This window comes from Lissotriton helveticus, chromosome 4_1 (assembly GCF_964261635.1).
Source record: "Lissotriton helveticus chromosome 4_1, aLisHel1.1, whole genome shotgun sequence".
Classification (NCBI taxonomy): domain Eukaryota; kingdom Metazoa; phylum Chordata; class Amphibia; order Caudata; family Salamandridae; genus Lissotriton; species Lissotriton helveticus.
The window spans coordinates 2,127,988,655-2,128,003,438 of NC_136063.1; the positions used below are offsets into that span (position 1 = coordinate 2,127,988,655).

Consider the following 14,784-nt stretch of genomic DNA (forward strand, 5'->3'; position numbering starts at 1 on the left):
GAAGAACTTTAAAAGACAGGGAGAGGATTCGCATTTATGGCCTAGCTCATAGGTCATCAAGAGGAAGATCTCCGGTGAGGAAGGGCTCCAAGAAGACTCACTCATCTTCCAGAAAGAAGTCTTCACACCCCTCACCCTCAGCGTCGGGCTCGGCGCTGAGAAAAGAACCACCGGTGGATCATTCATCGTCTAAACTACCGTCGACGGCGGGCTCGCCGTCGAAGAGAAGACCAGGTACGTCGACGACGTCGAAGGATCCAGTTCCATCGTCGAAATCCCCTCCGTCTGCGTCAACCAGGCGACGTCCGACGTCGAGGAAGGGAACTCCGCCGCCGTCAACCGGGCGACGGTCGGCGTCGAGGTCCAAGACCCCTCCGCCGTCGTCAACCGGGCGACGACCGGCGTCGAGGGAGGTCACCCCTCCGCCGTCGTCATCCAGACGTCGACCGGCGTCGAGAAGTGTGACTCCTCCGCCGTCGTCGAAGAAGCGACGTTCGGCGTCGAGGACCAAGACCCCTCCGCCGTCGACAGGGAAGAGTCGATCGGCGTCGAGGATGCAGTCTCCGTCGGTGTCTCGTCAGCTCTCGACGTCGAGGGTGTCCAATACCCCTCCACCGTCGTCGCACAGACATTTGACGTCGAAGCAGAAATCTCCGTCGACGGTTGATCACCCCCGTTCGACGTCGAGAGAAGGACCTCCGTCGACGACTGGGCATCGTCACTCGACGTCGAGGCAGGGTACTTCGTCGACGACAGGACATCGTCGTTCGACGTCGAGACTTCCGTCGACGACTGGGCATCGTCGGTCGACGTCGAGAGAGAGGACTCAGTCGACGGCCGGTACTCGCCGTTCGACGTCGAGACGTGGAACTCCGTCGGCGGCTGCTCATCGCCGCTCGACGTCGAGAGACCATACATCCTCGCATAGACATTCTAAAACAAGATTGTTTGATCCGCCGACGCCTCGGAAGCACTCGACCACGAGGGAAGATCGCTCGGCGTCGAGAGGTTCAGATGTGGTGATGGTAACGGAATCAGCTTCCCGTCATTCCACCTCAAGGTCCTCTGGCTCCTCAACTGCATCTTCAAAGTCCAGAAGTCCGGTACGCAAATCACCTGTGCGTCGGACGGACCCTTGGGCGGATAAAGTCAGACTGTCACCCAGGTGGTACAGGTCTTTGGACCATTGGAGAGATTCTGGGGCTGCAAAGCGTATGCAAGACTATGCCTGCTCGCACCACAGGTCTCCTCTTCAGAATCTGGTGGAGGAGATGGACAAGCATAGCCCTCCCAGGCGCAAATCTCCTGTAAGAACACCACCCAGATCTCCCAGAAGGACCCGATCTCCCAGAAAAGACCCAGAGGTGCGGGTCAGGTCTCGCTCTCCTAGACGAGAAGAGCCTTCGAAACGATCAAAAGAGAGGAGGCACAGTGTCCACCATAGACGTCGACGGACTCAGTCTACTTCCTCTACTGCTTCTTCCAGGTCTTCCAAAAGGGACTACTCCCCTACTTTGACGGACAGTCCTACGTCCCGATCTTCCCCAGTGGATGACATTGGCACGTATCTGGACGTCTTACAGAGAGGAGCTCAGAAGCTGAACATTGAAATGTCTGTCCCTCAGGTTACAACGACAGTCATTTTTGAGACTTTACACAAAAAGGCGATCACCCGTCCTCTACTGCCATTAGTTCCGGGGATTATAGATCCTGTCAAGGAGGTATTTCTAACTCCGGCGGCTATCAGAGCGGTGCCAGCCCGCATCCAAAAGAAATACAAACCGGCCTCTTCTGACCCGGTTTTTGTAAGATCGGACCCGCCTGCAGACTCTGTTATTGTGGCGGCGGCGAGGAAGACACACGCAGTGGCAGGTTCTTCTTCCGTCCCCCCAGACAAGGACAGCAAGACGCAAGACTCCTGGGGTCGCAAAGTCTGCAACTCAGCTGCGTCGACTCTTAAAGTTTCTAGTGCGGCTGCACTTCTGGGTCGGTACGACAGAGCCTTATGGGACTCTATGGAAAGGTTCAAAGCCAAGCTGCCAAAAGAAGACCAGCAGGACTTTGAGGAGACCGTGACTGAAGGATGTCTGGTGGCGAATCAGATGATCAGCACGGCTGCGGATGGCGCTGTCCTGTCGGCGCATTCCTATTCTCATGGGGTTTGTGCCAGGAGATCGGCATGGTTGCGCTTGACAGGCCTGAAGCCGGATGCTCAACATCGCATCCTTAATCTCCCATTTTCGGGTTCCGCTCTTTTCGGTGAGCATGCGGACGAAGAAATGACCCGAATGAAGACGGAACTGGACACAGTGAAAGCGGTGGGCTTGGAAAAGAAGAAAGAGTTCAAGCGTCGTTTCAAGCCCAACAGGGGGAGAGGGGCTCAACAGAGGGTTCAAACCCCTCAATGGTCCCAAAGTAAAGCCCAAGGAAAACCCCAGTTTCGGGGTAAACCTGGCAGAGGTAGAGGAGGTCATCAACAATCCTCTACCACTACAAGAGGAGGAAAAGCCTGATCAGTGGCTTCCTCTGGCGCCGTTGCCCACTCCAGTGGGAGGAAGTGCTTCACAACACCTGGCAGAGTGGGTCAGCATCACCAAGGATCAGTGGGTGCTGAATATACTGCGCAATGGATACAAACTACGTTTCCTTGCTCCTCCAAAGAACATACCTCCAAAGAGCGCTTCCCCTCACCAACTAAGCTTGCTCCGAAGAGAGGTAACAGTCCTACTGCAAAAGCGAGCGATAGAGGAGGTTCCTCTCGCTCAAAGAGGAAAGGGAGTCTACTCCAGGTACTTTCTTGTCCCCAAAAAAGATCAGGAGGACAAGTTCAGACCAATACTCGATCTACGACTTTTAAACAAGATCATCATCAGAGAAAAGTTCCGCATGCTGGCTCTTCACCAAATATGCCCACATCTTCAAGTTGGAGATTGGATGTGTTCGGTGGACCTGCAAGATGCGTACTTTCACATCCCAATTGCTCAACAACATCGCAAGTACTTGAGGTTTGTTGTAGGGAACAAGCACTATCAGTACACAGTGCTACCCTTCGGTCTCAAGTCCGCACCACGAGTCTTCACCAAATGCATGGCAGTGGTGGCGGCTTTTTTGCACAAGAAAGGACTCTTCCTATACCCATACTTGGACGACTGGCTCCTAAAAGGTCCGTCTCCAGTGCGGGTAGAGCACGATCTACATCTGTGTCTTCTCCAATTGCACAGGCTCGGTCTCCATGTGAATCTGGAGAAGTCAGTCCAGCGGCCTACACAGTCCATTCACTATCTAGGCTCCGTTCTGGACACAAAAGTGGGAAAAGCGTTTCCTTCGGAGGAGAGACTTTTTTCCCTGAACCAGAAATGTAGAATTCTGCTAGAATCTCGGCTTCCAACAGCCCGACAAGTAGCATCCCTGCTGGGTTCCATGGCATCCTGCATCTTTCTCATCCCAAACGCCAGGCTGAGAATGCGGCCTCTACAGCAGGCCCTGGAGGATCAATGGGACCAGGCGACAGGACTTTGGGAGGATCGCATCAAGCTCTCCCAAGTGACGAAAGACGCCATCAAATGGTGGACACGGAGAAAGAATCTGCTGGTGGGGGTTCGGTTTCACCAGCCTCTTCCAATCCAGTCGATAGTGACGGATGCCTCTCTGCAAGGTTGGGGAGCACATATGGGTCCTCTTCAGATTCAAGGCCTGTGGTCTGCGCAGGAGCAGACATACCACATCAATATGCTGGAACTCAGAGCGGTATTCCTGGCTCTCAAAGCTTTTTACCAGCGATACAGTCCAACTCAGTCCTAGTTCAGACGGACAACACGACCACCATGTTCTATCTGAACAAACAAGGAGGCACAAGATCTCGCCCTCTGTCTCGAGAGGCTCAGGCAATCTGGCATTGGCTCCTCTCTCGAGGCCTCACGATAGTGGCGGTGCATCTTCCAGGCGAGTTGAACGTAAAAGCAGACGCTCTCAGCAGGCACTTCGAAGATCAGCCAGACTGGGTGCTAAACGACGAAGTGGTGGAAGAGCTTTTTCGTTGCTGGGGTCGTCCAACCATAGATTTGTTTGCAGACGACAAACTCCAAATGCCACGCCTTCGCGTCCAGGTTCCACCGGCCAGGGACTCAGGGGAATGCTCTACTGATGGATTGGTCGGGGACATTCGCTTACGCGTTTCCTCCCCTGGCTCTGATTCCGAGAGTAGTTTCCAAGCTCTGCAGGTCGGACATGGACATGATCCTGATAGCTCTGGATTGGCCACGGCAGTGGTGGTACCCGGACCTTCTACATCTGTCTGTGTGTCCACACAGACGACTTCCTTGCAGGCCGGACCTGTTGAGCAAGATGAACGGGAGGATAATGCATCCCAACCTCCCATCATTGAACCTAACAGCATGGCTCCTGAGGTCCTGCAATATGGGCATTTGAACTTGCCTCCTGAGTGCATGAACATTTTGTAGGAGGCCAAGAGACCCTCCACAAGAGCATCTTATGCGTTTAAGTGGAAGCGGTTTTTCTTATGGTGTAAAGATCACCACCTTGACCCGATCAAAGGACAGGAGGACGTCATCTTGCCATACCTCCTTTCCCTAGCTACTGCTGGTTTGAAATACGCTTCTATTAGGGTGCATTTGTCAGCCATAGTTGCATACAGAAAATCACCAGATCAGGTTTCTTTCTTTCAGGTTCCGGTGGTTAAGGACTTCCTCCAGGGGTTGAAGAAAGTCTATCCCCCTGTGCGAAATCCTTCTCCCCCATGGGAATTAAACCTGGTGCTATCCAGGTTAATGTCACCACCTTTTGAGCCCATCCACAAGGCCTCTTTGCAACATCTCTCTTGGAAGGCGGCCTTTTTGGTGGCGATTACCTCGGCTCGTAGAGTCAGCGAAATTCAAGCTCTCTGTGCGAAAGAACCTTACACTATCTTTCATCACAATAGGGTAGTCCTTAGGGCTCATCCAGCTTTCTTACCTAAAGTCATCTCTGATTTTCATATAAATCAGTCCATTTCCCTACCATCATTTTTTCCAAATCCTACGACCCCAGCCGAGCGGTCACTGCACTCCTTAGATCTTAAAAGAGTGCTCAAGTTCTATTTGGAAATGACCAAAGGGATTAGAAAAACGGATCAACTGTTTGTGAACTATGGTTCAATGCGAACAGGTTTTCCGGCAGCCAAGAGGTCCATCGCGAGATGGATTGTCTCTTGCATAAAATTGGCTTATCAGCTTGCAGGCAAGCCTTTGTTGCAGTCACCCAAAGCACATTCCTCTAGAGGGAAGGCCGCTACAGTAGCCTTCTTGCACGACATTCCAATGTCGGAGATTTGCAAGGCTGCGACTTGGAAATCAGTTCATACCTTTACGAGACATTACTGTCTCGAGTCTGATTCCAGGGCCGATACTCAAGTAGGACAAGCCTCTTTGAGGAATCTATTTGGGTAGCCTACGGCCTGTACAAGCTTAGTAGTTACTAGGCTTCATATGGTTATTACTGTATTGTTACTCCTTTGCCCGCAGGGAGATGAGGTGAGGCTCGCTATTCTATTCTAATGCTTATGACTATTGATGAGGATCCCCTGGAAGAGAAGGATTAGTTACTTACCTGTAATCCTAGTTCTCTTCCAGGGGTATCCTCATCAAAGTCATAAGCAACCCTCCCGCCTCCCCGGGCAAAGGACATTCTTTAATAAGGAGATATGGTTAACCTTTTTGTTATTGGGTTTATTTTCAGTCTCCGAAAAGAACAACTGACCTAACTGTCACCCCTGAGGCATGATGGGATACTGGGGGTCATGAGTTCCTTAAAGGCACGGTGTCAGTTTATTGCTATGCAGCTGCAGGTTAGCTTTTCAGTCTTTTTAGACTGTGTGTTTGCAATGCAGCCTGGGAGCTTTCTATGCTTCCAGTGAGTTATAAGAATTTCTACTGCTTTCTGAGCATTAAAACAGTTTCTAAACAAACTTTTTTGTTGTTTCTCATGTTTCTAATGCTTATTATTATTACATGTATGGTGGAAATTCTACACAGCATATTTCAGCTCTGTTTCTATTGGCTGCTATTGCATGTTATATATATATATATATATATATATATATATATATGTATTTATATATATATTTATATATATATATATATATATATTTATATATATATTTATATATATATATATATATATATAAGTATATCTATATGTGGGGCGCATATAATATAGTGTTTCCGGGGTCCCGCACATGGGCGGGAATATTCTAATGCTTATGACTTTGATGAGGATACCCCTGGAAGAGAACTAGGATTACAGGTAAGTAACTAATCCGTCTCCTGCGATACAGCATCCTTACCTTCAAAAGAGAAGATAAGTTGTGTGTCATCAGCATAGTTGATGACCGAGATGCCAAAGGACTTAATCAACTGACCAGGGGACGGAGGTATAGATTAAATAGTATGGGGCTGATGGCAGACCCTTGGGGTACGCCCTGCCCTACCTTTTTGATGTTGTATCGATAGGGCGGCAGGGCCACCACCTGGTGTCTATTACCAAGGTAAGAGATCAACCAGTCTAGGGCCAAACCAGATACCCCAATTTCCTCTAGTCTCCTGACCAGGGTGGCATGGTTGACCGTGTCGAACGCGGCCGACATGTCGAGCAGCACTAAGAAGGCTGCTCGACCAAGGTCGACACGCGAACGAAGGTCATCTAAAGCGGTCACCAACGCAGGCTCCGTACCATGGGCTGGTCTGAAGCCAAACTGAGCCACATCCAGGCAGATGTTTGTCTCTATAAAGCTGGTCAGGTGTTTGGTAACCAGCTTCTCCATGATCTTAATTGGAAAAGGAAGCAATGAAATAGGCCTGTAATTTGCTGGGCACGTAGGATCCAATGTATCCTTCAGGAGCGGCGATACCACGGCCAGCTTCCAGCAATCCAGGAACCCAAGCAGAACTGAGGGACTGACAGCAGATGGCATGAAGGGGGGAAAAAGCTCCTCATGGAACAGTTTCCAGTATTTGTGAGGTAGTGGATCAAAGGGAGAGCGAGACGAAACCCCATCAGCTACTGAGCAAAAGTCCTCGAAGGACGGGAGGGGGAAACTGTTCAACCGGGCCTGCCCATCGTCCACCTCCAAGGATCCACGAGTGGACATCAATACGGAGTTAGACAAAACCAGGGAGTCAGGGGTGGATGGGGTGCCTAGATTGCTCAAGATGGAAGCAATTTTGTCCTCAAAAGCCTTTGCCAAAGAGTCACACAGCGACTGAGAGGCCGGGATATCATTGATAACACAGGCAGGGCGAGTGAGATCCTTAACGATCCTAAACAGGGCCTGAGACTTGTTACTGCTAACAGTAGCGTCTCCTCGAGGAATCTGGCCTTGGCACGCTTGATCTGCGTTTTATACACCGATAATGCCGGTTTAAAAAGGGCCTTATCTGGCTCAGAATACTGTTTCCTCCAGGTACGTTCTGCCCGTTTACACTGGAGTTTCATCTGAAGAAGCTCCTTGGAGAGCCAAGGCCTGGCGTGTTTGGCCCTGTTCCTGTTCCTGGTTTTCCGCACAGGGGCCAATGCATCCAGTGATTTAGAAATTTGCTGGCTAAGGGACTCGTAGCTCTCCTCCAGACTGCCCCTCAAGGTAAAGCCCTCCAGAAGCAAAGTTGGCAGGCTCGACTGTCTCAGCAGCCTCGACCATTGCCTGCCCACCTTAGTGGTGGCTCCTGTACTGCCACTCTTCAGTGTATCAGCGGGAAGTAGGAGAGAGAAGTGGACGAGTGCATGGTCCGTCCAACATTGGGGAGTGATGTTCCGTATAGTCACCCGACCAGCATCTGCAAAGATCAGGTCCAGGACATGTCCCTTAGAATGAGTCCAGGAAAGTACCATCTGCTGCAGATGGATGTTGCAGCAGGCCTGGACCAGATCCTTATAAGCTGGGTCTGTGCGTCATATCAAGAGAGCAGCTGATACCTTCGAGGCCTTAGAGGAGGAGAAAGAAGACTCTTGCTTCCTCCTAGAAATATTAGCACCATCCACCAAGGGTATACAATACCTTCCAATGCTGTCAAACATTCTGGACCAAGACAAGGAGGCTTTCAAGGAGCCTGCCTCAGCAAAGGGAGTAAACCCAAAGGTTGAGAAAAAAAGAAACCCTCCACAAGGAACCCTAAATCCAGTCGGGGATACCCGTGACGGACTCCATCCTGGTCACCACAGCAAGAAAGAGGAGCATCGCTCACTCCTCTACTGGTCCACCCCTAGAGAACGTAAGAGAATGGACATGGCGGGGTGAAAGTTGGAGAAAGAGGCAGCAATTCAATGGCGCATTGCAAACTCTAATGCCCTCCTCAATAGGTATGGCTATCAACAATGAAACGACATTGAAGAACTAATTAACAAGCTCCCAGAAGAGGATAAGAGCAAAATCTATCATACAGGAGGGAAGAAACATAGCTAACACCTGCCTGAAATCCGCTCTAGATGCAGCAGATACAGCCAGAAGACAAATGTTCACAGGCACAATGTTAAGAAGGCACGCCTGGCTACGAATTTCAGGCTTCAAGCAAGAAGGTCAAACAACTCTTCACAGAAGATGCCCTGTTTGCAAGTGAAGTTGATTTTATTTTTTATTTTTTATTTATTCCGTGTTTTATATAGTTTTAACAAGACATAATCTTGGGTGTCTGAGCGCTTTACAATTCCTCTGATGTACAAGTCCTTTAAGCCTACTCCAAGGTATAAGTATTCATCTAACAATGAGACAAGCTTAATATTTACAAATAATGTGCTTATTGCGGCTTACTTGGAATCAACTCAGGTTACGGTGGTACATATCATGTCGTACTTAAATTAAAAAAATACCACTACTGAAGATTACTAGGAATCTGCACTGGTTACAGCATTACATGGTCAGTTAAATACATATGTGGCTTGATAAAGGTGCATGTCATTAACCATCAACCCTGTCATCTTGAGCGGGGACTTAAAGTATCCAACAGAGCTGATTATAGGCAATAGAGCTAAATTGATGAAAGTAAACTGTCTTGTGCTATCCCCAGTTTCATTGCTCGGAGATTAGCATGACTATAATCCTGTTTACCGTCACCTACTAGAAAGGCTGAATGTAGAAGATCAAGGATTGTCTGTAGGTCTAATAAGGAGCCTAAACATGGTCCACTGTTATTTATGGGGGGAGTTTACTCCTGAGAAAGTACTTAGCCTCCTTTTTGAATCGTGATGCGGAGGGGATTCTTCTAATTGGTGGGAGCGAATTCCAAATTCTTGGTACCACTCCCGAGAATGCTTGATCATATCTTCTCTTCTTACGGAAGAATGCTGCTTTCAGTAAGAAGTCTCCAGATCCCCACAAAGATCTACTGCCTCCCGAAATCGTAATGTTAGAGGCATGTGAGCTGTAGATCACATGCTTTGCATAGCCTGTTGTCTAGTGTTGGGTCCGGCTGTTTGCACTTTGTTTTTGTTTAAAGAAGTCTTCGCCAGTCACAAGGTAGTTGACTCCTCCTTTCGGTGATAGTGCACATGGGCATCGACTCCATTGTAAAATAGTATTTTTCCGCCTCTTGGTTCGGATGTGAATTGCTGCTCTCTGGCACCGTTTCTCGGGTTCCCTTCAACACACAATCCACTACTCTCAACGGTATTGTTTTTCGATCAAGTTTCCCATTCTCTGCGTATCGTTTCGAGCCAAGAATCTTCGATCTGAAAACTCGTGTCGGGCCTACCCGCGCCGGGCTCTCTAGCAGTCGATGGAACAAACTCCATTCAAGCTCTGCAACAGCAAGGAGGCCCTGTTCCGAACATCTTCTGAGAAGATTCCGACCCAGAGCACGCTCAAACAGCTGAGGAAGAACATATCGCTGTGTCCCAAGCCGACTCGGACATGGAAGAAGAGGAGCAAGTTACAGCGGGTTAATGTACCGTGAGTTGAGGAGCACCCTTGCCCCAACAACCAAAACCTAAGAGGTCTCCGGTTCTTCTTCTGCCTATGGGCCAATGTCTGCACCGAGAAAAAGATTTGAGCACCCCGCCCTCGGTCCTGGTGCGGAACAAAAAGAAAAGCCTTCCAGCTCAGGATCGTGTCGGCCCCCTAGCGGCACCGAACCAATATCCTCGGTGCTGAAAACCAAGCATGTCCACCCTCTATCTTTGTCCAAACCTAAATTTTCGGTGCAGAAGAGTTTGGGTCCAAAACTTTCTACGCCGAAAACTACAACTAAAGAGAAAAAGACTCCAACAAAAGTTTCGGTCTGATGTTCCACCTTCGGATCTGAAACAAAGAGAACTGGTTATCAACCCAGATACTGGACATGTTCATGCCACATTACCTGAAAAAAGGAAATTGGCACATCAGGATGAGCATCATATACTTCTAAAGAAAAGGAATGTGGGTACAACCCCATCACCACCTTATAGGTCACCTCCTTCACCTACTAATCCTCACCTAGTCATTACCCACAGTAATTCACCACCACCACCTGACCCACAGGATGATGGGGATGGGGATAACAGGCCACAATATGTTGACCCATGGGAGGATTATAATACTGATCCACACGCAGAAACTGAGCCTGATTTGTATCCATCTAGGCCATCACCTCCTGATGACAATATAGGTTATATAGAGCTTTTTATTGCGGCTGCTCAGTATCATGGGGTTGTATTACATAAAGAGAATTTAGAGGAGGACTTCTTATTTGAGACCTTGCGTTCCACTCAAAAAACACACACTTTACCAATGCTTAAGAGAATGCTTAAGCATGCAGATGAGGTTTTCAAAGACCCTGTCAGGGCAGGAATAATCACGGCCAGGGTTGAGAAAAAATATAAACCAGCACCAACTGGCCCTGTTTACATCAAGGGTCAGCTGCCCTTAGACTCTTTGGTGGTCTCTAATGCTCGTAAAAGAGCAAATTCACAAAAGGTTAGGCCCCTCCTCCTGATAAAGAGTCCAAGTTAATTGATGCCTCTGGTAAAAGGGTAGCGTCTCAGGCAGCTAATCGCTGGCTCATTGCCAATGCTCGGGCTTTGCTAGCCAGATATGATAAAGCTCATTATGATGAGTTGGATCTCATACAAAAAGGAAAACTCATTAGCAATACCTCCATCAAATGTGCATTAGATGAAGCGGCACATGCAGTAAACACAAGCGTGTTGCTACGCAGACACGCATGGTTACGAATATCTGGTTTCAGACCTGAGGTACAGGCCTACATTCTTAATCAACCTTTTGACAAGGAACACCAGTTTGTCCAGCAGTTGACACCTTACTGGAGAAAATGAAAAAGGACACTGAGGTTGCAAAGTCCATGGGTTTTAAAGTCAGTAAGGTTTTGGCAATGTCATCCTGATCATAAAGTTGGAAGGTTGACGAATAGGCATTATTTTTGGGCACTGTTTGTGCAGGTTGGGGTGGATGATCCACTTGTGTACTCTTTAGAATCAAGGATTTATCAGCGGTGTTCTTGAGTACTCTCTCCAGGGAGCTAGCTTTAGCTGTAAAGAATGATAGTCTTCACAGCTCAATTCCGATTGAGCTGTTAAGAGGTAGGATTTAGCTAATTTGTTAATTGATCTTTTAGCAGTTCGAAAAGTTTTCTCGGTCTGTTCTTTGCGTTATCCAGTTCACTTCTAAAAAAAAAAAAAAAAAAAAAAAAAAAAAAGAGTAGTTTTTTGATTTTAGTATGCCTTTATTGTAGGCTTTCCTGGTCTTAACTGTTTTAGATGGGGGCAGGTGGGCGGGGGAGGGATGGGTGTTGTCTACAATTCCGTTCTGTTAGTCCATCTTTATCATTAAGGGAACCGTTGAACCATGGGTTTTTATCTTTTTCCTGTATTCTTTTGAGTTTTGAAGGGGCTATGTTATCGAATATTTTAGACATTGTAAGATTATAATGATCCGTAAGCTCGCTGACGTCTGCCAGTTCAGGAGGAGGTTGAAGTTCATTCTTGCAACGTGCTTTTAGCATCTCCATGTTCAGGCCTTTAGTGTATCTAACCCAATGCTTAGGTTTGACAGATTGTGAGGCTGTTTTCTTCTTCATGGAAGGTATTTGGAAGGTGATGATGTAGTAATCTGACCAGTCACAAGGGACAATTGCAATTGATTCAACCACGTTTTCTTTGGAGATGATCCAATCTAATGTAGCACCTTTAGAATGGGCTGTAAGAGCACAGACTTTCACTAGTGAATGGTCTGCTAGGAAGTTTTTAAAAATATTGACCTGGTTATCCTTGAGGTTGTTCCAATGTAGATTGAAGTCCCCTAGGAAAATATCATTGGCGCGAGGTTCCGAATTTGCTGTAATAATTTCCATTAGTTGGTCTATGAACATTGTTTTTACCTGGGGGATGGTAGAACGCGTGTGAATCCCTTCAACAAATAAAAAAGGACAATAAGACAACCAGGTCTATGGGACCCTTCAACAGAGGGGCATCTTCAAAAGAGGAGGATTTAACCTCAGAAGACCCACAGGAATGGGGGTCATCTCAACTGGACAACCACATCAAACACAGGTCAACGGACAGCAATTAAACTAGCAGTCCGGATACCATGCCTTTCACCAGCAACCAAAGCACTCTTGTTGTGGCGGAGGAAGAGCCAGGGGACAACCCTCAAGAGGGGAGGAGCAAACTCCAAGTGACTTGCCCACAAAGAAAGACCCCCACACACCAGTGGGAGGCAGAACATCACATTATCCACTTCAATGGGAAATAATCAATACACACAGTTGGTTTTTAAATGTGGTACACCACCCAGGAAGAAGAGGTTCCAAAGAACAGAACTCTTAAAATTAAGAGATGAAATAAAAACTCCTACAAAAACAAGCAATAGAAAGAGTATCAAAGAGGGAGTACAACAAAGTAAATTGCTCGCCTTATTTCTTGATACTAAGCAAATCTCACGCTAAGACCAATTTTAGATCTCAGATTCGTAAACAAATTCATTGCACGCAGCATTTCAAGATCTCAACACTACAGGAAGTAATCTCACAAATTCAAGAAGTGGATTTCATTGCAACTATAGATCTAAAGGACGCCTATCTGCACATCCCCATGAACCGAGCACACAAGATACCTCCGGTTCATCCACAAGGACACTCACTACCAATTCAAGGTATTGCCCTTCGGAATATAATCAGCATGAAAAGTCTTCACAAAGTGCCTAGCAGCGGTGGCAGCATCTTTTAGTAGGAGAGGAATCCACATCTGTCCCTACCTAGATGACTGGCTGGTGAAGGCAAATTTAAGGCAAAGATGTTACACACACACGTTCATCAGGTGATCACAACGTTGCAAGAATTGGGGTTTTCAATAAACCACAAAGTCCTCAACAAAACCGAAACAAGAAAAAAAAGCCTTCCTAAGAGCAAGATTAAGCTCCAAGATTGCACGGGCATACTCTATCCGAAGGAGGATGCAAGTTATCAAACAACAAACTCATCTCGACCAGAAAGGTCTGTCTCTGACAGTGAGGACAGTCATGAAACTCATGGGCATGATAGCATCGTGCATTCCACTCATCACCCATGCATGTCTGCACATGTGCCGTCTACAGGAGTGGCTGGGAGGATGTATTTGTTGTAATAGAAAGGTTAAGATGGAGATGCAGTGGTGGGCATCCAAGAAAATAACACTATGCAGACCTTTCAAAGCACCAACTCCCTCAGTGACAATCACAACAGATGCGTCCACGAGGATTGGGGAGCGCACTCAGGACACCTGAGGGTACCGGGCCAATCCAACGATGTAGATTCCATAAAACATACCAACTTCCTAGAGATTAAGACAGTGTTCGTGGCATTAAAGGCTTTCTAAGCCCACATAGGAGGGACAACAGTATTGATCCAAACAGACAATACCACCACAATGAATTTATCTCAACAAACTAGCTCAGGAAATATAGAAATGGGCCTATTGAAGGAGAATCAGCCTGCAGACAATCCCCCTGCCAGGAAAGGACAACACCGAAGCGGATCACCTCAGTAGACAGAACATCAGCTCACACGACTGGGAGATAAAGTAAAGGAGCACCTGCAACAGGTTTTCAGCCTCTCGGGTACACAATAGAAATAGACATGTTCGCAACAGTGGAGAACAAGAAATAAAACATTTTCGTCTCCAGGTTTCAACACTACCTATCAGAAGAGAATGCCTTGACGCTAAACTGGTACTCAAGCCTACTCGAACTGTCCAGAGGACAGGTAATCCAATTCAAGGCAGAGAAGGACCTTCTCAAAATACAAAGGGGTCAAATATTTCCACCCGAACCAGCTACACTCAGCGTAGCAGCCTGGCACCTGAATAAATAGAATTTGGACGTTTAAACTTACCACAAAGAACATTTGAGATACTAAAGGAGGCTAGAAAACAAACCACAAGACTATTCTACGCAGGTAAGTGGAAACTATACACCATATGGTGTACAGAAAACAATACCCTAAATTCAGTTTTCAAAGAGGAACTGTGCTAATATATCTCACACACTTGCTTGACAGCAACAACAGCTACTCAAGCCTCAAGGTTCACCTGGCAGCAATTGCAGCCTACACCAGGGGAGATTTATGTAAAAGTTTCTTCACAGCACCAGTAATCAAGATTCCTGGAAGGGTCCAAAAGGATTGCACCCCAAAGAAGGCTCCGGCCCTAAGTATAGCTTAAACACAGTTCTAAAAAACACTAATGGCACAACTGTTCGACCCCATGCACTAAGCAGAACTTCAATACATCTCTATAAAAACTGCCTTCTTAATAGCTATAATGTCTCTACGG

At 47.4% G+C, this 14,784-nt stretch overlaps 1 protein-coding gene across 1 annotated transcript in view; it reads left to right on the top strand.

The window, feature by feature from the left end:
- The window catches only part of ATRX (ATRX chromatin remodeler), a 1,815,989-nt gene that overhangs the window by 434,804 nt on the left and 1,366,401 nt on the right, over positions 1–14,784 (top strand). The window contains exons 11-12 of the mRNA XM_078688830.1: positions 1,154–1,174; positions 10,502–10,524. Of these exons, the coding sequence (XP_078544956.1) occupies positions 1,154–1,174; positions 10,502–10,524 (44 nt within the window). The remainder of the gene's footprint in view (positions 1–1,153; positions 1,175–10,501; positions 10,525–14,784) is intronic.